The sequence below is a fragment of the Nomia melanderi genome, chromosome 2 (assembly GCF_051020985.1).
Source record: "Nomia melanderi isolate GNS246 chromosome 2, iyNomMela1, whole genome shotgun sequence".
Classification (NCBI taxonomy): domain Eukaryota; kingdom Metazoa; phylum Arthropoda; class Insecta; order Hymenoptera; family Halictidae; genus Nomia; species Nomia melanderi.
The window spans coordinates 9,370,644-9,393,017 of NC_135000.1; the positions used below are offsets into that span (position 1 = coordinate 9,370,644).

Consider the following 22,374-nt stretch of genomic DNA (forward strand, 5'->3'; position numbering starts at 1 on the left):
CTTGTCTCCGCTAATTGAAGCTGTCTGAACGTTTCTCAAGGAGATACGCTTAACTTCTGGCGTTCTTAACGCACCAGTTATCGAAAGAAACCGTGTAACGTTGATTCTACCCGTTCTATTCATTCTTATTCTTCGTTTTTCTGTTGGTAGACTTTTCACGAGGAGATACGCTTAACCCTTTGCGCTCGAAAGTTTCTCAATGGAAATGTTCAATAGTTTTCGACGAGATATAGGTGATATTACTTGAAAATAATTTAACGATAATTCATAGATGAATTTAATTTATTTAATTTGAAATATTAAATATTCAACTTCATAATTTTGTTGTATCTGGCGTTCTTAACGCACGAGTTATCGAAAGAAACCGTGTAACGTTGATTCTACCCGTTCTACTCGTTGTTATTCTCCGTTTTTCTGGTGGTAGACTTATTGTTTACTCGAAATAGCATTCTCTGATGCTTGAAGCGTTAATCCGATTGAATATTTAATGCAGGGACATTTCTATCCATCGAAAATGCACAAATTATCTAAATAAATCGCATAAAATCGAATACACCCCTTCCTTTAATTCTTGTTCGCCATTTTTCTATTGTTAGGCTTATTGTTTACTCGAAATAGCATTCTCTAATATTTGAAACGTTAATCCGGTTGAATATTTGACGCAGCACTTAGATCCATCCATCGCAGATGCAGAAATGATCAAAATATACCATAGAAAATTGAACGTACCCCCTTCCCCTAATTCTCGTTCGCCATCTTTCTCTCGGTAGACCTGTGATTTACTCGAAGTAACATTCTCTGACGCCCGAAGCGTTAGTCTGGCTGAGTATTTAACGCAAAGGCACTCGCGTGCATGCTTCTCGACGCGAGAATGTTGAAAGTAAACCACAGATTGTAAATCCCCTCTATAAATTCTACTCAGCCCCGATCGGACTCGATTAATTATCTCCGTGCGACCAGGTGTATCCCTTAAAAGGGATCCATCGCCGTAAAATTCTCTACGGGAAACCCTAGGAATAATAAAATGCCGGGATCAGCTTGAAAAATGTGGATGCCTACAGCTGGGAGGAGGTCACTCGATGAGGAATGCGGGTCTCGTTGGTCAACTTTCGTCTTTCCTCGTCAGATTTTCGATATTAACGCGTTGTTCACCGGTCACGAGTTTACTCGTGTTTGCGCTTGCATTAGCTCTTTCAACTTTTAAAACGCGAAACCATGAGGAACTTTACATTTTATTCCATCGTTCCTAGAAAACAACACATTTGTTCGAGAATTCAAGAACAGAAAGTTACAATGCATCAATGAAAATCGGTTTAAACTGTGATCGAATAATGTTTAACCCTTTGAACTCTGTAAGCTCTAATATTGCACCAGTTCTAATATTAAATATTTCAATCAATCTTAAAGAAACTACCCTAAAATTATTCGATTTTCCACACACCCTAATTTTGTACTAATAAGGAAAATAAAAGATCGAAGAAATGTTATAGCATTTCTAATTTTCACTAGGAATACTATAAAAATTGCAGTTGCTGATAGATTACAGAACAACATGGAGTACTAAGGGTTAAACATTGAAATCTTTTAAATTAAATTTAAATTCGACTCTTGCTTCTGCGCCATTCGACAAGTCACCAAATGATCTACCAGCAGTATTCACCTACCGCATCGCGACCGATTGTTGTAGAAATAAATGAATTGTCCCGAGATACATGACACCGTGGCCGTTTATCGTCCGCAGCGACGGGGAAAGAACGGATGAGTCCCGGGGAACAGGTAAAAACGACCGAACCTGCCGTTGTATTTCATTCATTCGCGCCTGTCAGTTGTATCACCTGGCTCCTCTCGGTCTTTATCTGGAATCTGACCGGTTAACCCACTTTTGTCGGGAGGCCGTGACAGATCGCTGGAAACCCGCGCAAGAAATTACCAGAGGCGAGAAGCCGAGTCTCTCAAGAATTTCTCGTGTTCTCGCTTCCTCTGTCTCGACGTTGCTCCACCTTTTAGGGACTATGCACGCGATACCATTTATCCCGTGCCATTTTGGAAGAACGAAGGCGTAGATGTGTATTACCCGTTCTTTCTGGGAAAGAGAAACTTTGTTTCGCTGCTGTGTTGAAGTAATCGCGGTTGTGGCGCTGGCGATTTTCGATACATATGTGGTTACGTAGTTTGATGTAGTTTGTAGTTTTATGAAGTTTGATATAGTTTGACAAAGCAAATTTCAGCTTAGAACTCTGAACTCGAGTGCTTCAGAGCAGAGCCATTTAAAATTTCTCATTACAAACCGTGAAGTTTCGTCAATTTAATATATTATGATGTTTGAAATACAACTATGACTATTTTTTTCATGCTTGTATCATTTATTTGTACATTAATATGCATCTCCTATTAAAATTGCTTCGCCTTGCCAATAATGTCACAGAGATAATGTTCCAAACTTAATTAATGTCAAGATATTGTTCCAAATCTCTCCTAAACCTCAGAAGAACACAGCAAAACCTCGTCTAGCTCTATCCTAATCTAGAAACACGTAAATTCTGTTCCAGATGATCGTGGGCGAATACATACACGCGAGGCACTGCGACACCGAGCCACCTAGGACGCTGTTCGGACGAGATATTCCTCTTTGGATATGGAACGCATACCAAAAGGTTAGTATCATTAACCAATAATTACAAGGAAACATCAGTTTTCTAGATATTCGCAAAAATACGTCAAGAATCGAACTTTCACCCTTATCCACAAAGATTAACCCTTGTATGACCTTGATCTTGACTATATTGGTCAAGGTCATTGTTCTGTACATCGAGGACTTCAAACTTTTCAACAATGATTATTGCATCAGAAATCCCGAAGCATTGTTTCGCATAGAAACGTTCGTTTTCGTTTATCGAAGTTCCTTCGAATGTACTTAACCCTTTGCTCTCCGTATCAAATTTAAAATTCTTCTATTATCAATTATTATACTTCAGAGCAAAGATTAGAAGACATGGAACATTAATAATAAATCTGTTCTTCTTAATAAATCATTAATTAAAGCAGTTGTATCACACTCGAGAAATAAATTTTAAAGCAAGGGGTTGGCATGCGTTCCCGAGCTCGATTCGCATAATAGAGATCCCGGAGGGATCGGTACCGCGACCAATTACCGAAACGTCAGCCACAATGTCCCGAACCCCTGTTTCAGATCGGAATCTTCGGATTCGGCGCAGCCACGACGGTGCTGATCACGGACGTCGCGAAGTACACGATCGGCCGGTTAAGACCTCATTTCATGACCCTCTGCGTGCCGAACATTAATTGCAGTCTGATCGAGAATCAGCACCGATACATCGAGGACTACATCTGCACGGAGAACATCTCGTCGAGGCTGTTGAAGGAAATCAGGTGGATATTCCGTCGCTCGTGACGATCGCGCGCGAGAATTCGGAGCGTGTCGCAGGCTCGTCGAGTTGAATGGAGCTGCGCGGCGCTTGGCAGGGACAGTTTCGTGCGGAGATTTGAGGAATCGACGATAAAAGCTCACAGAGAATTCATTCATGCTCCGGGCATCCCTTAACTTCTGTTTAGCCGGGGAGGGGACGCGCGAGCCAGCGTTTCCCAATCTTCCGGAGGCGGAATCGCGACGGTGGCCGTTTCATTCGCCGGTTCCCCGAATCGGAATTATTCGAGATTGCTTTCGCACATTCAATTTTCAACGTTGCTTTCTCTTTGACCTACACTCTTCAATGCGAATCGGAGGATCAAGAGGCGTCCTTTCCAGTTTCGAGGAGATTGTTATAGCGGAGATTATTGTGGTACTTCGATGCGATGAGAGTCACTTAGAACTCCGATCGCTCGAGAGAACTTCCCTTTTATTAGGATCTCGCGAAGCTTCTCTTTCATCGGGATTTCCGAGAAGTTGGCAAGTTGACCCGTGCGGATGCAACTCGACTAATGGCTGTGTATGTTGAGGAATTAAACCCATCGCTATAAGTGATGCTAAATTTCTATGATGCACATTGTACTAAAAAATAGTGAAGGAAACTCAAACCCATCACTTCTAGCGATGGGTTCGAGTTTTCTAAATTTCTATGATACATATTGTACTCAAGAAAAGTGAAAGAAACTCAAACCCATCACTTCTATCGATGCACCGCCACGTGTTTCACGTGAAAGTACAGTAGCAACGTTCCCGTCGCGGAAGGAGCTTCTTAATTCGAATCGAATCCCGTTCATGCGAATAACCAGACCTTTTCTCATTGTCATTCGCCGCTACCGGGCTGGCTCGGCCCAGCTCGGCCCAGCCTGGCCCTTTTTTTCCTCGTATCCGTTGAAACCGGCTCGAGGTACTGTCCAGGCAAAAAAGCAACGGAATTGTGCGCTTCGCCTCGTGAACTCGGACGGAGGATCCATCGATCGATAGCTGATCGACGAACTTTCTAAAATTTCACTGTCTCATCTGACATAGTTGTACAATAGAAAATTCTATCAGGTCCAAAGCAATACATTTATAATGCGCAGAATGTTTAAAACCTTGCTTTACAGTAGCTAAAAGGTTAGCATTTTAGCTACCATAGTGTTCATATATCATCTTTTTTAACTATGGCAGCTCAATTCTTTCTCTATCATCTATAACTATGCACACCACAGTCTAATCTAACATAGTTGCCCAATAGAAAATTCTATCAGTCCCAAAGCAATGCATTTACAACACGCAGAGTGTTTAAAACCTTGCTTACTCCTTGTATCTCCAAGGCTAGACTCGGTATCTAAAATGCTAATCATCCTGAAACGTTACATTCGCGACAACCCAACGCGAATCGCTGGAACAGCTCGTTAGAAACCCGTAATATCGGAATCTACCTTGCCGTTACCGTTGCGCAAACACCCGTGGGTTCGCGGAAAGAAGCAAACAATCTTCGCCGGCTATCCCCTACCGCGCTCCGGCCAAAGTAAACACAATTAAGATTAAATAATACGTTCCGCGGAACCAGTTCCACGAAGAGGGCGTGCTCAAAAGGAAGGAAAGGAAGCAAGGAAAGGGGCGGAACGGGCGGAGGGGGCAGATAATATCCGATTAAAGCAGCTTCTTTGATGCCCAATTACTCTTGCAAATGGAGGTCCACGGTGCGCCGTCTACCACGGGTCCACTCCCGGCCCCTTCCTATTTCTCTCTTTTTCCTCTTTGGCTCTTTCGCGTCCTTTTTTTTCACCTACGGGATCTTTACGATCCCCGGGCCCCGGGTCCGGCGATTGTAATCGGCACGGAACACGCCCAGGAATTAATTCCGATAAAACGAATAGGGTCCCATTACGGGACGGCGCGCGCACGGTTGACGATCCGACCGCCACGTTGAATAATAAAAGGAGAATTTGTTGCGCGTAACGATCGCCGCACGAGATTTATTCGACGCGGCACGATTTATAACGTCCATCTTTTGCAGATTATCCTTCCCCTCTGGACACTCGTCCTTCTCCGCTTACACGATGGTCTACCTTGCGGTAAGCATATTTTGTCTTTGCTTTTTACGCTGCGAGTCTCTGTCGCAGTGGTGCTCGCTTAACTCTTCGCGGACGAACGACAGTTTCGATGGAACGTTCGCATTTGGAGGACCGAGTCGCGAACGAGCCAGTCGAACAGCAGAGCACGTGGTCTCCTCTTTTGTCGATTAACCCTTTGCACTCGAGAGGTGACTCTCAATCACTTGATTTGATGCAGGGAAACCAGGAAATTGAATATTTAGTACTTTAAATTAGACTTTGTATTGCTATGTGAAATATTTCAATAAAAAAGCTTCGTTATCTTGTCGGAAAATGTTGAATATTTCCAGTGAAAAACTTTCGAGTGCAAAGGGTTAAGTGATTGATATGTAATTTAGCTCGATCTGCTGACGGTTTTGTATATTTCAAAGTCTTCGTCCGCAAAGAGTCGAGTTCCTCGGGAATCTGCTCGGTTTGATTCCACTGCGTCTTCCTATTACTGTTTTCGAACTCGATGGAATATGATCTCGGTAGATAGAATGGATAGGATGAGAGGACACGGGTCAAATTGTAAACGTGCAACAAAATTTTCATTGTAATCATCTCGATCTTAGCTTCTCGATTATAGTACCGATGGAATGTTGAGGTCCTCCCCTTTGAAACGAGTACAAACACGACGTGGATCGGTCTAGTTTTATAATTCCATGGAAACGAACCTTTAGCCTCGTTAATTGCACTCAGTTGGTGATACTAGTCCGATTCCTATCGTGTTTGGACTCGTTTGAACCGCGACGATCTCAGAAGTCCACTGGTACTGCGTTCGTAAAGTTCAAATTGCAATTGAAATTTTCCTCGAAGCGAATAGCTTCGTTCTGCTCGGTTAAATTTCACCGACGCGACCCGGGATTGTACGATTTAAGCGAGCATCGAACTGGACCTGCTCGTGAGATATTGAATCGGTTTGTTCTCCGCGTTGCCCAGTTGTACCTGCAGTTGCGGATGACCTGGAAGGGGAGCAAATTGCTGAAACACGTCCTTCAGCTGGTGTGCATCCTGATGGCCTGGTTTACGGCTCTGTCGCGGGTCTCCAATTACAAACATCACTGGAGCGACGTTCTGGCGGGTTCGACCCTTGGCACCGTCGTGTCGCTGGTTGTGGTAAGCGTTTATTCCTCTTAACTGTCCCATTGTGCGGTCGTAAATTACCCTCGATCATAAATGCGAAGGAGCTTAGGTAACTCGGGTGATTTGAATTTTTACGACCCCCTCCTCCCGTGCGCGCGGCGCACAATGTAAACATAACGACGATCGAACGATATCGAGACTCGATCCATTCGCGACTGGACGCAGGCTTCGTTTTTTTCTCGATTATCGGAATCTAGAGCGATCCTACTTAACACTTTGACTGTCGCGTTTTAAGCTTGACCCCTCCTTATAATAACGTGAGATGTGTAGTGTAGATTTTAACCCTTTACGGACGAATGTCGACATTTCGATATCAGATGTTTATATTCGGAACGCTAAATCGTAGATGAATGATTTAACCCTTTGAACTCTGTAGGCTCCAATATTGCACCAGTTATAATATTAAATATTTTAATGAATCTTAAAGAAACTACCCTAAAATTATTAAATTTTCCACACATCCAAATTTTGTACTAAGAAGGAAAATAAAAGATCGAAAAAATGTTATAGCATTTCTAATTTTCGCTAGGAATACTATAAAAATTAGTTGCAGTTGCTGATAGATTACAAAACAACCTGGAGTGCTAAGGGTTACTTACTCGAACAGCAAGGGATCAGTGCCTAGTTTCCTTCTTTCTACTACTTAAGCAATCGATATATAATTTAGCTTCATCTACTGAAGCTTTCGTATATTTCAAAGTGTCTTCGTCCGTTAAGGGTTAAAGAATCGAAGTAGCATGAACATTACTCGATCCCTTTGAATTCGAATTGAATATTAGTCTTGTATTATCTGCTATTATATCAATGCACAAAATTCTGTCTTATTAACTTCGAAGTAGTCGTTGAACGATAGCCGAGAAACAAGCCGTGAGGCAACGGGTTAAGGCGGAACGCGGTTCGAGGTGTGAACCGTTTCGAAACTGTTCGTAGGCGATCTGCGTGGCGGACCTGTTCAAGGAGCGGACCGAGCGGCCAACGGACGAGAAGCACCGCTCGAACGATTACGAGACGGGAGCCGGCACACAGGTGAATAATGGCGCTAGCAATCGCATCTGTTGACCTAACGAGCTCGCTCTTCGCTTGCTGACCGCAACAAGGCCGTGACTGTCTTCTAGTTGCCTCTGGGAAGCTAGTCCTCCACTCGGAAGGGACGGGACGCCGCTCGCCTGGACGATCCGAGCTCGATCGGTCGCTCGATCCAACAGCAAACTGCCTTACGCTGGGACCGCTGACATCGTCGCCTGCTCGACGACACACGCCTAAAAACCTTGATGATCCGACGCCCGTCGCGTGATCGTAATCGCCATTCATCATGATCATCGTCGAAGGAATTCCGCGTCTCCTCACCTGTCCCGATCGTTCGGTGGCGGCTTTTCTTCCCTTTGTTCTCCTTGATCCAGCTTTGCCGTGTTGCTGGGGCAGTCGAGGAGCGACGATCGTCTCTCGTCTATTTTAACCTTTAACCTTTTAGCTACGCCTTTTTACCGTGACATTAGAAATGTCGGAGATGCTCGCGACGAATGCGAAAGAAATTAGGACAGTCGAGCGATACGTTAAACGTATCTATAGACAATTCAGTGGCATACCGGTTGACACTAGGACTACCATGTTGGTCGAAACGACTGATTTCTAATGATTTTTACGATTATTCCCAAGGTATTTATTTAAGAGACGATTAAAGCTGACTTAGCATTACCTACACTAATACAGGTGAATTGAAATCTTAATAAACTCACGCTTTTAGCTATGAAGAAAGTTTGGAAAACTTAACCGTTCGAGTGTCTTAGCTAAACCGAATTAGCTTTTGTTTTTGAAAAGATTGTAAATAGCGATCGTTCCGTTTTCCATTTCTAAGTAGGCAATAAAAATAAATAATTAGGAAGACGAAGTTAATTTTACTCTATGAACCGACAGAATGGCGGCTCTTAGTATAACGGAGAGCCGCCATCGCGCCGCTCGGCACTCACACGGTTAAGCGCTCGGTAGTCCTAGCGTTAAAGCATCCACGGAAACCAATGGAGTAGCTAAAAGGTTAACGCTGACCACCCTTGGGACGTGTTCGTACTACCCCTTTTACTTCCCATCGGGTGATCTCTGTTCCACCTCGAATCAGGGAATCCAGACCAGCGAATCGTTGAAGCATTTAACAGTGAATCTGTCCTAGTAACGCGAATCGAACTGTTACGCGAGTACTCGGCTCCTATCTTTCCATCTCCATTCGCACGCTTGATCTCCGATAGCTTCGACTGTCGATAGACGGCCAGGAGTTCGCTCTCCGAAGTTTGCTCAGCGGAGTATCTGAGATAACAGCGATAATTGGATCACGAACGCGGCGCTCCCGATTTCGAGAGCCTCGGAAGCGATGCATTTACGCCGCGGCCACTGGCGATCGACTGCGATCGCAGGAAACACGCGGATATGCCCCGAGTTTTCATTTCGCCCGCGTTATCTCGCGTCGCGCGGGACAACGCGGGGCCGCGCGTTAGTTTCGAGGATGTATTTATTTCTTGTTGAACGCTATTTATTTAGACGCGAGCGACGGTTCTCGTTGGTGTCGATTGTTAGATTGTTGTGTACAGTTACCCGGGAAATTTGTGCCGCGCGAGGGTAACGCGGCTTCCACCCTCTAAGCTGTCATTATTCCGCGCGAGACGATCGGAGATTAGACGAGAATGATATATATATATATATATTGAAGCATCGAATCAACTGTCACTCCTGAAAGCGAGATGTTCGTTGAACGTTGTTGATCGCGTTCAGCATATTATTTATTAGATTATTTATTGCGCCGCATCGCGGTATATACTTGCATATTCGTACACGTATACATACTATTATACACTAGCTATTTAAGATTCAACGGCTCTGTAAAAGTTCGTAGAACCTGACGTAGAACGGGACATCGAAAGGAAACTTATTATCAATTGCTCGTAGGATGTGTAGGGTGTTCAAAGGGTTATTCGCGGATGCATGAAGTTTACTGTAAAACGTTTAATTATAGAGTTTAGGTGTCGAGGAAATGCGCGGAAAGTATAGAAGCCACGTTCCCCGCGCGACACGAGTTTTTCGAGCTGCGTGCGAAACTGCTTCGTCGACGGAAGAATCGACTCGGTTAACACTAGATCTACGGGGTTCGTTTTAATTGTTTATTCTATTGGTTCTAATGTTCTATATCGATTGTAAAAATTGTAGCTTCGAAACTGGGCTGTTACAATGTGTATTCTCGTAATTGTACGAGTCAGAATCGACGTGAACTGTTATTAAATGATGCTTGAAACGTTCGGTATCCGTCGAACTGACGGGTTCCGTGAATCTAGTGTTAATCAGAGAATTTTTAAATGGCCGGGCCGCGATACGTGCGGAAAATTCGGTGTAGGTTGCGTCGAGAACCTAAACATTCGAGTGAAACTGGTTCGTTCTCTCAACCGTTTGTATCGCGACGTAACCCGTGAGGGTTATAACTCGAGATTCGCAATTTTATTCTTGTACAAGACTAGATTTCAGTAGTTACATAGCATCCTTGTTGCTCTTTTCGGTGCTCTCGGTTGATCCTGTTGCAGTTTTTCTACTTGTTGTCTACATTTAAACGAGCATACGTTTGCTAACAAGGGAGGCTTTCCAATCAGCGCCAGATCATGACACATGACACTTGAGGGTGTCTTCACCCTTTCAAAGAAGACGTTACAATAAGAAACGTGTCAAATATTTCCTAAAGAACTACGTCCCACATAAGTTTCATCGAAATCTGATTGAAGAGATTCCCTTGTAAATAGAGATAATCCCCGATCGTTTACCAACGAGGTTTCCAACGAGAGTAGCGGCGTTGTTTATATCTCATTTCGCACCGCGATCGCAGGAATGGCGGAATTTCTAGTATTGATCGTTTTTATGATACACCTACACGCCTAAGTACTCTTAGAATTAGCGTTAGAGTTACGAACGGGATTTGTTATTTACGACCGACGGTTTCCGAGGAAAGTTTTCTTCCCAGAGGGAAGACGAGCGTCCTCATGACGCCGCGGAATAACGTCGTCACGATATTAGAAAGTGACACGATGAAATACTTACAATTAACCGTACGGTCTCGACGGTGCGGCGCGGCGCTTCTCTCAAAGACTATTTAGGTATAACGATTTCCTCGTTTCACATTGAACGCCAACGTCGGGTTGGTTTCCGGTTTAAACGAGGCGGAAGCGACAGGTCTCGTGTACGGATCGCAGCAGCGAATCGCGACGCATCGAATGTAATGCAAAGTATTAAATCGTTATTTAAGCAGTTCTAGCGCGCTCTCACGGGAACGCGTAATATTGCGTCTGTGCGTGCGCCTGTATACCTGTACAATCTATTTCTGTAGGCATGTAGTTGCATACAGGGTGTCGAGTGACTGGTACAACCGCACAGGGGCTGAAAACAGCGGGAAATATGGAATAAAATTGTTTCATCGCGTTGATTTGGATCTACCAGCGTCACGAAAATGCGAACCTGGCACTCGTGACTTCATAAGGGCGGAGCTACCGAGCGACTGACTCCGTCCATCCGCCTCCGCAGCGCCGAGGCACCCAATCGCGAGTCCGGGGAACGCTCTCCCCGCCCTCCGACGCGCGAGCCGGCCAGTGGGCGTGGCCGCCACAGCGAATCGTGCGAGGGAGGCGTGCATCGTCGAATCCGACCACTCAGGCGAGAGTGCCAGGTTAGCTGCGACGAATGACACGCGACACCCTGTGCACGCGCACGCATATCCGAGTAAGCGCGTAGGTATACTTCTAGTTTACAGAATTATAGATTCTTGTGATTCTATAGACGAGTCGAACGGTCGCAATACGACCGTCGGCCCTCCCGATCGATTTTCTATTAAACTTTCTACGTAATCACCGTCATTCGACGTGCTGTTCGAATTGCGTGGCCGGAACGCCTGGCGACCGACAGTGTAAACCTTTCGCGAGACGATGTTTCACGTTCATCCGAAATGGACCGAATTACGAACCCGTACGATTGTTATATAGTCTAATCGAGCGTGCGACGCGATCTCATCCCTTGTCTTTCGAACTCCCCAAAAGGTGGCGAGAAGAGAATCGAGTCTGTCGGTGCCCTTTTGCTTTCCGACACCTTCTGGCGAGTTTCAAAGTGAAAGTAGTCTGGTAATTATTCGTTTACACTTTGCTCGTTACGCGTGTTACGCGGAGCGACTGGCAACGACCGGCGGAACGTACGGGACGAAAACGAGAAAACATAACGTATGCTTTTTTTTTCTTTTCTTTTTTTCTTTTCCGGATTCTTGAACATTGTTGATCCTCGTCCTGTATCGTCGCGAAGAAGCTGGAGGTTGCCCGAAGCACCGCGCAGATTTCTATACGGTGCTCCTCGAACAGACAATTTGTTTATATATATACACGATGATGCCGCGTCATCGGTCGTCGATCATCGATCATCGATAGAACGGCAAGTATTCTGTACCTGTACACCGTTGACAGACGAACCCGTGTACTGTTTCTACCTTTAAGATAGAGATCTTTATTTATTTTCTAAAAGATATATCGTGTAGAATTAGTTCGCGAACGGTGGCTACGACAGATCGCGCGTAGAGTTCACCTGCGGTTTGCGCTCTGAACCTTGAGAACAATAAAAATTCGAAACGATCCTCCGCGAGGAATGATTCTTCGTCCCCTCTCTTGCGATGATTTACGTCTTCTTGCCAATTACGATCGACGGCCCGAAAGAACGCGACAGAAACCTAGGGATCTGTTTTCAACGCGAAACTCGTCTCGGGACCAGGCCTGGGAATACTCGTGCGAAAGTGAACGGAAGAAAAGGAGAAGGTGAACGAACAAGAAGAAGAAGAAGGAAGGAATCGAGATACGAGAATGCTAAACGGAAGAGACGGATGGAACACGAGCGAACTACCATCGATCTCTTCTCCCCCGTCTAGTTTCTGCCAAGCGATTATCGGAGAACCGTACAGCTCGGTCCAAGTGGAGTTCCATCATAGAGATTGCCTGATGATAACCGAGGTCATTGCTTCAGTCATCATTAGCGGAACAAGTCTTTACTCCGCGGATCAAACCGTATTGCCTGGTACGGTGTAGAATAATCGACCGACCGAGTACGGAGAACTCGATTTTACGTCGGGGGACCGATGTTTGTTAACGTTAGAACTACCGAGCACTTTTCGAAATGTATATAGAAACTAGAACAGTGCGTCTGACTTTGATTTATGATTCAGATTTCGTGAATCATCTTTAACCCCTCGAAGATTCTTTGAAATATAGGAAACCGGATTAAGCTGAATAATACAATTGCTTAATTAACACTAGAAGTACCGTACTAGACAAAATGACTGGTTTCGATTTGTTTGTTTAGCAATTATTGATATCTTCGAAGCATTGAATACTTGAAATGATTTTGGAAATAGTTTCACTTGAGTACTATGAGTATCCAAAGAAACTGAAAGTAATCTATTGTTACAATTTTTATAGAGATTACGTATCAATCGTATTAAACGCTCGGTAGTTCTAGTGTTAATAGGAACAGGGAAACTTCATGCTGTTTGACTAATTATCATTTGTTTTTAGTCTTCCAAATACAATTTCGTCTATCTTTCTAATCATTGCGAAACGAAGACATCAGGAATTGTTTCGATCTATCTGGTGTTAGTGTTAATTGCGGTGTCGAAGTTTATTTCCATTCATCGGCGTCATCTTCCAGGTATCGGTGTGCTCTAGATCGTTTCAATACGAACCATTTAACAAATGTTCCGTGTAATTCGTGAAATTCGATGGTTAAAATTCGGGATTCGCTTGCTTTCGCTTCAAGAAACAAAATGGCCGCTTCCGCGGTGAAAATGCTGTGCTTCTCAAAAAGTTTCTTTGAATTTCAGAGCGAATTAGTGTCGTTGCGAATGAATACCAGATCGTACAATGCAACTTGAAGGATCGCGGAGGACGCAGTTGAGGAATGATGGTAGTCTTAGGGAAAATCTGAAACGGTAGCGACGATAACGAACGGTACACAATGGAACACGAGTGGGCGCACGTGAATATTAATGTTGCTCCGGTATCAACGTTGAGTAATTTTCTGTACAGAGATAGAAGATATAAGCGGGAAGACTTATCTCTCTGTTATACAATAATATTACGATGTCGCAATAACGACGCTGCCATGTTTACCTACAATTAACTATTTTAATTGTAGAAATTATAACGATATAACAAAATTTGATATATATGATTAATAACGAATTAAATGAATCTTACGAATATTGCGTCGAAATAATTATGAATATGTTTAATTATTCGTTTGATAGTTTTAACGATAATCGGGATCGTTGACATCGAGGGAATCCACAATTGACGGTAATCGTGATCTTACACGCGTTTAATTAATTGGGAATTTATTTTTTAATTTAACGATGGGTTAATGTTAATTGGAACTAAAATATATAGATTAATTTTTAAGTATTTATTACTAATTTTACAGAGTGGTATTTAACATAAAATTTATCAAATTAATAATTAAGTAATATTGTGAAATTAACAATCTTAGGAAAAACAATCAAATGCAATAACGTGGTTGGTTAAGAAGTTGTCAAGTTTATCATATCGACAGGAATACGTCACGATACATTCGTACGATGGCGACCTCTGACAATCATAACAATCACTTGGACTCGGTAGTTGGACCTAACCTAATGGACAGTTTAAATGTGGAAAATTGAAATTCCGTTAGCCGGAACATTAACTATCCGATGAGATTGTCGCGCGGCCGTGTGATTCGCGAAACTGACGTAATATTAAGTTCCTAACATTTTCTATGAACACGTGTAAATGTACAGTATTTTTCGAGAACATTTTCGCGACACTTTTTTCTCGTCGACGGAGCTGCCCGACTGTAAACATAACCTCCATGCGAGTGATGCTCGTTTTACGTGGTTTCCAAAATACGAATTTGCTCGTGTTACTCGGTGGTCTTTTGCTGTGCCTTGTCTTTATGATACAAGTGAAACAAATCTACAATAATAATCAGAAGTACAACAGATATTTAGGATACAAGGAATACGTAAGATCTCATCCGATAAAACAAACGTAACTCCGTAATTTGTACGCGACCGTGAAATGTTGATCGATGTGTATTTATTTAGATGAATGAAATCTCCACGGAATTGAAAGCGGTCGAGAAGTCTGCGAACAAGTCCTCGACTTACGTGCGTCAGCTAAATGAAATTCTTTCAAAACACCGTGAAAGAAATATGAAAAACGTTTCCGTACCGCGCGTTGTTCTTCCACTGTAAAGTATTTTGGTGAGTATAATTTAGGAGAAAGTAGTTGGATAAATTGTCAACTGTGATCATTTATTGATTGTTAGGTTCCCAATATTTGTATTTGTCTTACAATGCTAGTAATCGTTATAAATACGATAAATCACGTGTGTCACGTGTAATATACCTTTGATAGTTTCAAGAATGATTAGTAATAAATATTGGTAATGAATATAATGGTGATTATTTTAGTCTTAACAAAATTTGAGACATTCGTTTGTTCTAAAGGAAATTTTGTAATGACATGCACTGAGGGTTTTCAGTTTCAATGTTAACCAGAATTCCTGTGGGCGCGCAGAGCCATGGGTCTGCTGTTACTTCTTGCCAGTTTAATAATCTTTTGCGTAGATCAGTGAATATATCCTAAAATGTATGTGATTATGTTATGATATTGCAATGATTGAAATAACACGATTCTGTTTATATCTACCTGTACAGATGACTTAGAAACAATGTTATTTCTTTCTTCTGGATCGTATTTAAGATCATATAGTTCCCATTCTGGTCTTTCATAATAACTTTTCAATGTTTTGTACCATTTGAGAGGTTGATTAGTTCTCGTTCTGTTCAGAAGATCCTTTTATAGAAAAGGAAAGTTAGTCATTTTTTTTTTCATTTTTTTTTTGCTTTCTAAAGTTAATAATTCCATTTTTTACAGGTTACCTGAAAAGTTGGCGATACAAAAAGATCCTGATCAATGGGGAATGGCATTTTGTAATTAATATTATGTATTAGCTTATATCTTTTAGTTCTAATAGCTCGCATGGGATGATACATGGTGACTTCGTGATGTGTCTGACTGGCAAAAACTGCAGTATTGTTTTCAACAGGTTCTGTGTGTAAAAATGCACAATAAAATATTATTGGAAATCATTTTCATAACAAAGACAGTATATCTTTTGGAATTACCTTGATCGAGAAGCGGAAGAAGTGATTTCCCTGTTAATTGTGGGGAAAGAACTTCATTTTCATTGGATGAAGGTTGATTCGTATAGGTGATGTCAAACCAATCTAACAGTGTTGGTACAATGTCCAATAAAGATGTTAAGCTGTATGTTACAGCATTTTTCCTATGCTTTGGGTTTGGTGACCTAATCATCATAGGTTCTGCCAAACCTGATGGAAAAGAATTTGTCATTTATGTGTAACAGGTGTCTTCAAACCTTTTTAAGGCAAATTTATATTTAAATTGTTTCTTTATACCTGGTTCATATAGATTTGTTCGACCATTTGGAAATGGTATACCATTGTCTGATGTGTAAATGACTAATGTGTTATCTTTGAAACCAGCATCTTCAATTTCCTTTAGCACTAGACCCACACCTTTAAAATTTCAAATTTCTATCATAATTCTCAAATGTAGTATTTCTACATTTTATACTGTTGACAGGTGATAAATCATTTATCATATTATTAATAAATATCAGCAAAACAGAAATACATTAACATAATATTAAGATAAAATATTAATTTTCATTTGTACCTTGGTCTAAACGAGATATAGTTGTATACTGCGCAGCAATATCTCGTCTAGCAGTTTCCGTATTTTGAACAAAATAAGGAACTTTCACTTGATCCCATTGGTAATATATTGGATGCCAGTCAGGAATACTACCCATGCCAATATCACCATTGCCAAACTTTTCACAAAAATTTCCATATTCTGGATGAGAGTGTCCACATCGATGAGGATCATGAAATGCAATATATAAAAAGAAAGGCCTAAAAATTTTGAATTATTTATATCACTCCTTTAAAAAAAAATAATAATTCTATGCATAATGATATCATACTGTGTTCCATTGTGGGAAAGAAAGTCTCTCACTAAAAGTTTAATTTTAGTAATATTGCGACCAACTTGAAGGATTGAATTGTTTTCTTCTGTTTGTGAAAAATCAAATGGGTATACACTATCCGGGCCTACATGCTTTTTTCCAATAATACCTAAAAAATATGTTAAATGCCATTTATGGATTTGTTATAAAGTTACTGTTACCATTTAATACAAATCTACCTGTTCGTATATTATTTTCTCTTAATATTTTTGGTAAACTTTGAACATTATCAAAGGAATTAAAGTGATGAATTCCGTGATGGAGACCGTACATTCCATTCTGGTGACTTGGTAAACCAGTGAGTAAAGAAGCACGGCTAAAATTCAAAAATCTTTATATATATCAAATTTTTACAATATAATTTTCAAAACTTGAGAAAATTAAGGAAACAATAAAATGTTAAATCATACCTAGGTGAACAGCTGCTAACCGATGAATATGCATTATTAAATAACAAACTTTCTTTTGCCAATTTGTCTAAATTAGGTGTCTGGCAAATTTTATTTAAGTAGGATCGCATTTCAAATCCTCCATCATCAGCTACATGAAGAAAATTTTAAATATTTAATAATATCATAAATTGATATAAAGCAATAGAGTTAATGTTATGTATTACACTATGAGAAAAAGTTTAAAGAAAACTATAATTTTAAAAATGTTTAAAACATTAAAATTGAGTTTATTTGAATCCAGATATTTACAGAATTTAAACATTTGAATTTTTTAATGAAGAAACAATAGCTTATTATTACCCAAAAGTAATACAACATTTTTACGGGCCGCAGTGTTTGCATTTAAATTACGTAAATCAAATAAGATAAGAATGATAAGACAATATAATTTATTCGGCCAGATTCTTTCAAACATTGTTATTCGAACAGATAGGATAGAACGCGTTAAGCAGTACGTCAAACTGGCCACGTATTAACTACAGTGTCGTCTGTAATACATTTTCTTTTTCATTTCTTTTTTTAAATCACTTTTTACAATACTCGATCAATTTCAAAATTTAAAAAAGCGAAAAAAGTTTGCTTCATTGAAACATACGAAATGAATCTTTCAATATAGTTATATCATATATTTTTTTTTTTTCTGATACGGTTATATACTGTGGTACTAGATTTTCAACATAGGTTATATTTAACAACATTAGCGGTATTTCGTAAAATTTTTCAAATTCGTATTTTTGACCAAAAATTTGTAATTTTAATATATTTCAAAGATATATTGTATTTTGTTTTTCTGTTTATCGATTTAGAAATTTTAAATCCATTCATAGAAAAAAAAATTGAGGGGCTCAATGAAAAGAGGGTACTACTTTTTCAGATTTATATAAATTTATATTTATTTATCAGTAATATTTCTAAACCAATTACATTTTTGAAAATTTGTTTCGGTATAAATTTATGATATTTCGATATTTTGGTATGTTCATATGTGACTGTTTCCCACTGGGCTTTTCAGTTTTAAGAGGTGGTTCAAATCTGTGAGAAGGAATGGGGACGTTATATGTGGAGGGGGATTGTTAATATATAATGATGGGAAATGCTTTGCACGTGACTTACAAGTATATTCACTCACTCTATACCGTCGTTTTTTTTCACGGTGAAAACTGCTTTTATTAACTTACAAACACATTATATTTTTAATGTTTTTTTTTGTAATTTTTATTGTAACAAATATATTTATATCTTTTACAGTTATTCTTTTATTATAAATTTGAAAGAGAAATTTGTGTTTCAGACTAAGTCCTTAAAAAACATCATTTTACTATGTCCAAGAAGATAATATGTTTATTTGATGTCGATGGCACACTTACTTCTCCTAGACAGGTATATTTCATTCATATCAGGTGAGTGCAAGGTTTCCTAATTTGAAGTAATTAAACATACTTGTTTCACTACTTCCATTCATTACTTGTACATTTGTACAGAGAAAGTTAATTAACATAACTATCCTGAATTACTTTTGAGTTACCTATTAGCACAAGGCATTTGTCTTTTTAAGTTAAAATATTATATTCAACATAAAGTTGCTAAAAGAATTAAATTACCGAGGAAGAGATAACAGATAATTGTAAAGCAAAATACTAAATACATAGATAAATATTTGGTATGTTTTAATTACTCAAAATTATTAGAACTGACCCACTCACACCATTATGAAAGTTATTTTTCTGTAATTATATTCCTTTTTTTTTGCATTGACCATCTAACAGCCAATTAAATCAAATGTGGAGAAATTCCTATTAGAAACACTTCGCAAGGAATTTGATATAGCTGTGATTGGAGGATCCGATCTAGTCAAACTAAAGGAACAGTTAGGTGGTGGAAGTATATTTGAGAAGTATAAATATGTTTTTGCAGAAAATGGACTTATTGCATATAAGGATGGTAAAAAATTACCGACTGAGGTAAAATATACAAGTAAAAACAAATTTGTGTGACGCTTTTATAAATTTGATATAATTCATTTTAAAATCAACTTCTTATAGACAATTCAAAGTATTATTGGTGAAGATGCATTACAAGACTTCATAAACTTTTGTTTGAAGTACATATCTGAATTGCACTTACCATTTAAAAGAGGAACTTTTATAGAATTCAGATCAGGAATGCTAAATGTATCACCAGTTGGTCGTAACTGTACTCCAGAGGAACGTATTCAATTTTATGAATATGACAATGAGAATCAAGTTCGTCAAAAATTTATTCAAACACTTAAGAAAGAATTTCCAGATTTGGCTTTAACATACAGTATTGGTAAATATATATGATCATTGCAAGTCATCTTTATTATTAAAACATTGTGGAGAGCGGACATTTAAACTATTTATCGAATCATTTTTCAACATATAAATTCTTCCACCAAATATCATTATGTATTTTCGTTGTTCAAATATAATCTTATCTATAATCACTAATACGCGAAAGACGTAGATCACAAGGTTTTCGTGTTCGCAATGTGTTAAGTACAATATTTAGACTTACTACATTCCTATATTTGGAATCAAATATTTTGATTAACCCAGACATTTACTAAACTTTGAACACTATTAAAACAATTTCATCTGTTTTGTATTCTCAATGAGTATCAAATTTGCTTTCTTGTATTGATATTTTCCAATTAGTTTTCATAATTAGACAAGAGTACAACAACTTTCCCCATATAAGTAACAAGAATGAATTGCTTTGCATATATAGGAGGTCAAATATCTTTTGATGTATTTCCTGTTGGCTGGGATAAAACGTACTGCCTTAGATACATTCAGGGTTACGATGAAATACATTTCTTCGGTGATAAGACAGCAGAAGGTGGTAATGATTATGAAATTTATGAGAGCGATTTAACGATCGGACATCGTGTGACTTGTCCAGAGGATACAATTAATCAACTTAATGTTCTTATGGCACTTGTCAAAGAAAACAAAGAAAAAGAACAATTAGCCGTTCCTATGCAATGTGCATAACGTGTCAAATATTCATTGTATAGAATGTTTTATCCAAGGATCATAAGGTATTTTATATGATACATCATTTGATTTTAAACGTTATATTCGTACACATTCCAATCACAATATACACTTGTCATTGTCAAACAAAGACTTTACAAATGATCATAAATTTTGGAAGTAAAATAAATGGTAAATTTATGTTTCCTAGAATTTTTCTTCAACTAATAAAAGAGTAACTGCACTGTTCTATACTTCGCTGAACAAGGGAAAAGAGTCTTATTTTGACATTGGTGCAATATTTGAGACAGTTTCAAATGATGCTTTATTAATGTTGTACAAAGAAATATAAAATAAAAATGTATTATTATTATTATTATTATTATTATTATTATTATTATTCTATTATGAATTAAACTTGTGTAGGTGACAGGAAAATAGACATCAGTATTAAAAATATAATAATTTTATTTTCATAAAAATATACGTCCCTTCTTTCCCCACAGGCATATGCACAACATTCTGTATAAACTATACATGTAAAATATATATCTTAACAATAACAACAACATAAATATAAAAAATCAATTTCACAAAAATTACAGATAACATGATCTGGATTCCTTAGGATAAGAGTTACAAAATAGGTAAACATATAAAATTTTTGTCTTAATTTTTATCCTTAATCAAGCGTAAACGTCTTGTAAAATGTATGGTAAGTTCAGCTCATATATTTACACGCCTTCATAAACAGGTACACGTTTCGATACAAATGCGGCAAGTCCTTCGATTCTGTCTTTTGTATCTAGAATTTGACTATAACATTGTCTTTCGATTTCAAGTCCATCCTCGATAGGCACATCAAGACCATTTGATATTGCTACTTTGGCTACTCTGAAACATAAAAAAAAAACAGAATGTTAATATGATTTGTTAAATATTTAACATAATTTTGTGTCTAACACATACTTTACTCCAATTGGTCCATTAGGTAATATTTCCCTAGCAATGGATAAAGCAGCTTGGTAAGCAGCATCTCCATTTTTATTTTGAGGAACAACCTCATTAATGAGACCAATCTTCATAGCATGATCACCGTCTAATATACGTGCTGTATAAATAAGTTCCTTTGCTTTAGCAGGTCCAATTATCCTTGGAAGTCGCTGCGTGCCACCAGCTCCTGGCATAATGGCTAATTTCGTTTCTACTAAACCCATTTTAGCTTCTGATGATGCTACTCGAATATCAGTAGCTAGTGCCAATTCTAATCCTCCACCCAATGCTATACCATCTATAGCAGATATCACTGGTGTAGGTAGAGATTCTATATTGTTCATAACGTTTCTCAATGAAGAAACAAATGTGGATACTTCTGAATTATCCATCTTCATCCTTTCTCTCAAATCTGCACCAGCACAAAATATTTTTGGAACCAAGCTGCGGATAATTAACACTCGTAATTTATTATCTTCTCTGATGCAGGAGATAGCATCGCTTAGTTGGTTCACTAAAGTTTTTCCGAAAGCATTACGACTGGTTGGCCGATTCAATCCCAACACTACAATGCCATTATCTTTTCCATCCAAGTATTTAAGTATTACTTCCTTTGCATCATCCTTTGGATTTAGCATCGCATTAGTAGACAATACTCTCATTGTAGTTGCACATATGGAGTGGAAAAATGGGCTATATCTGACATTTGTTACTAAAGTAGCCATGACATAAAGTTGATATACCCAAATTTTCACCAAATTAAGTCTTATGAAAAAATGATCTAGAAAATATATAAATAGAATGTGTAAGTACATGCAATAATTTTACTTAATTTTATAAAAAGAATTGTTTCACATATGTGTTATGCACAAACAAAATATAATGTATACAAAAGAAAACAACTTATAAGAGAACTCAAGCACAATTATCTCTGATCAAAGATAACACTAATTGCTCATACTTTTCATTTTAGTTTGCTGTGTAAGCTATAAATAATACAAGAATTTTTAACTTTAAGCAAGAATGTAATTACAACTGACAAGTCAAGTGAAACACCTATGTAAGTTAAAAGTGATAATTGCAATCGATACTTATTATTATTAATGGTAAATCACTGATCAAAGGTAATTGAT

The 22,374-nt window shown here is 38.9% G+C and overlaps 4 protein-coding genes across 11 annotated transcripts in view; 2 read left to right on the forward strand and 2 right to left on the reverse strand.

The window, feature by feature from the left end:
• wun (wunen) overlaps positions 1 to 14,102 on the forward strand; it is a 34,672-nt gene extending 20,570 nt beyond the window's left edge. The window contains exons 3-8 of one of the 2 annotated variants that reach the window (XM_031973959.2): positions 2,550 to 2,654; positions 3,191 to 3,390; positions 5,430 to 5,487; positions 6,448 to 6,624; positions 7,582 to 7,677; positions 13,526 to 14,102. In XM_031973959.2, coding sequence (XP_031829819.1) covers positions 2,550 to 2,654; positions 3,191 to 3,390; positions 5,430 to 5,487; positions 6,448 to 6,624; positions 7,582 to 7,677; positions 13,526 to 13,576 — 687 coding nt within the window. In that variant the 3' untranslated portion in view covers positions 13,577 to 14,102. Of the gene's footprint in view, positions 1 to 2,549; positions 2,655 to 3,190; positions 3,391 to 5,429; positions 5,488 to 6,447; positions 6,625 to 7,581; positions 7,678 to 7,766; positions 12,289 to 13,525 lie in introns of those variants that run through there. The other variant, XM_076364775.1, reaches the window with a different exon arrangement.
• A 690-nt stretch (positions 14,103 to 14,792) lies between these two features.
• On the forward strand, positions 14,793 to 20,624 carry Pmm2 (phosphomannomutase). Of its 7 annotated transcripts, none has more exons than XM_076364779.1 (7): positions 17,597 to 17,739; positions 18,262 to 18,402; positions 18,541 to 18,629; positions 19,016 to 19,210; positions 19,292 to 19,559; positions 20,001 to 20,313; positions 20,460 to 20,624. In XM_076364779.1, the coding sequence occupies exons 3-6, from the start codon at positions 18,570 to 18,572 to the stop codon at positions 20,264 to 20,266; spliced, it is 789 nt and encodes a 262-aa protein (XP_076220894.1). In that variant the 5' UTR covers positions 17,597 to 17,739; positions 18,262 to 18,402; positions 18,541 to 18,569; the 3' UTR covers positions 20,267 to 20,313; positions 20,460 to 20,624. The 7 variants fall into 7 exon arrangements, with proteins under 7 accessions (XP_076220896.1, XP_076220894.1, XP_076220891.1 ...); XM_076364777.1 differs by adding an exon at positions 18,056 to 18,108 and having other exon boundaries at positions 17,646 to 17,739; positions 20,001 to 20,624; XM_076364778.1 differs by lacking the exon at positions 17,597 to 17,739 and adding exons at positions 17,820 to 17,952; positions 18,056 to 18,108 and having other exon boundaries at positions 20,001 to 20,624.
• On the reverse strand, positions 15,122 to 17,694 carry Sgsh (N-sulfoglucosamine sulfohydrolase). The gene is made up of 10 exons (XM_031973958.2): positions 17,550 to 17,694; positions 17,208 to 17,337; positions 16,977 to 17,113; positions 16,756 to 16,906; positions 16,446 to 16,684; positions 16,166 to 16,285; positions 15,872 to 16,078; positions 15,626 to 15,795; positions 15,393 to 15,539; positions 15,122 to 15,325 (listed from the first exon to the last, which is right to left on the reverse strand). The coding sequence occupies exons 1-10, from the start codon at positions 17,662 to 17,664 to the stop codon at positions 15,185 to 15,187; spliced, it is 1,557 nt and encodes a 518-aa protein (XP_031829818.1). The 5' UTR covers positions 17,665 to 17,694; the 3' UTR covers positions 15,122 to 15,184.
• A 74-nt stretch (positions 20,625 to 20,698) lies between the features above and the next one.
• On the reverse strand, positions 20,699 to 21,966 carry LOC116425806 (methylglutaconyl-CoA hydratase, mitochondrial). Its single transcript, XM_076364774.1, has 2 exons — positions 21,218 to 21,966; positions 20,699 to 21,142 (listed from the first exon to the last, which is right to left on the reverse strand). The coding sequence occupies exons 1-2, from the start codon at positions 21,964 to 21,966 to the stop codon at positions 20,983 to 20,985; spliced, it is 909 nt and encodes a 302-aa protein (XP_076220889.1). The 3' UTR covers positions 20,699 to 20,982.
• Between the last annotated feature and the right edge of the window lie 408 nt (positions 21,967 to 22,374).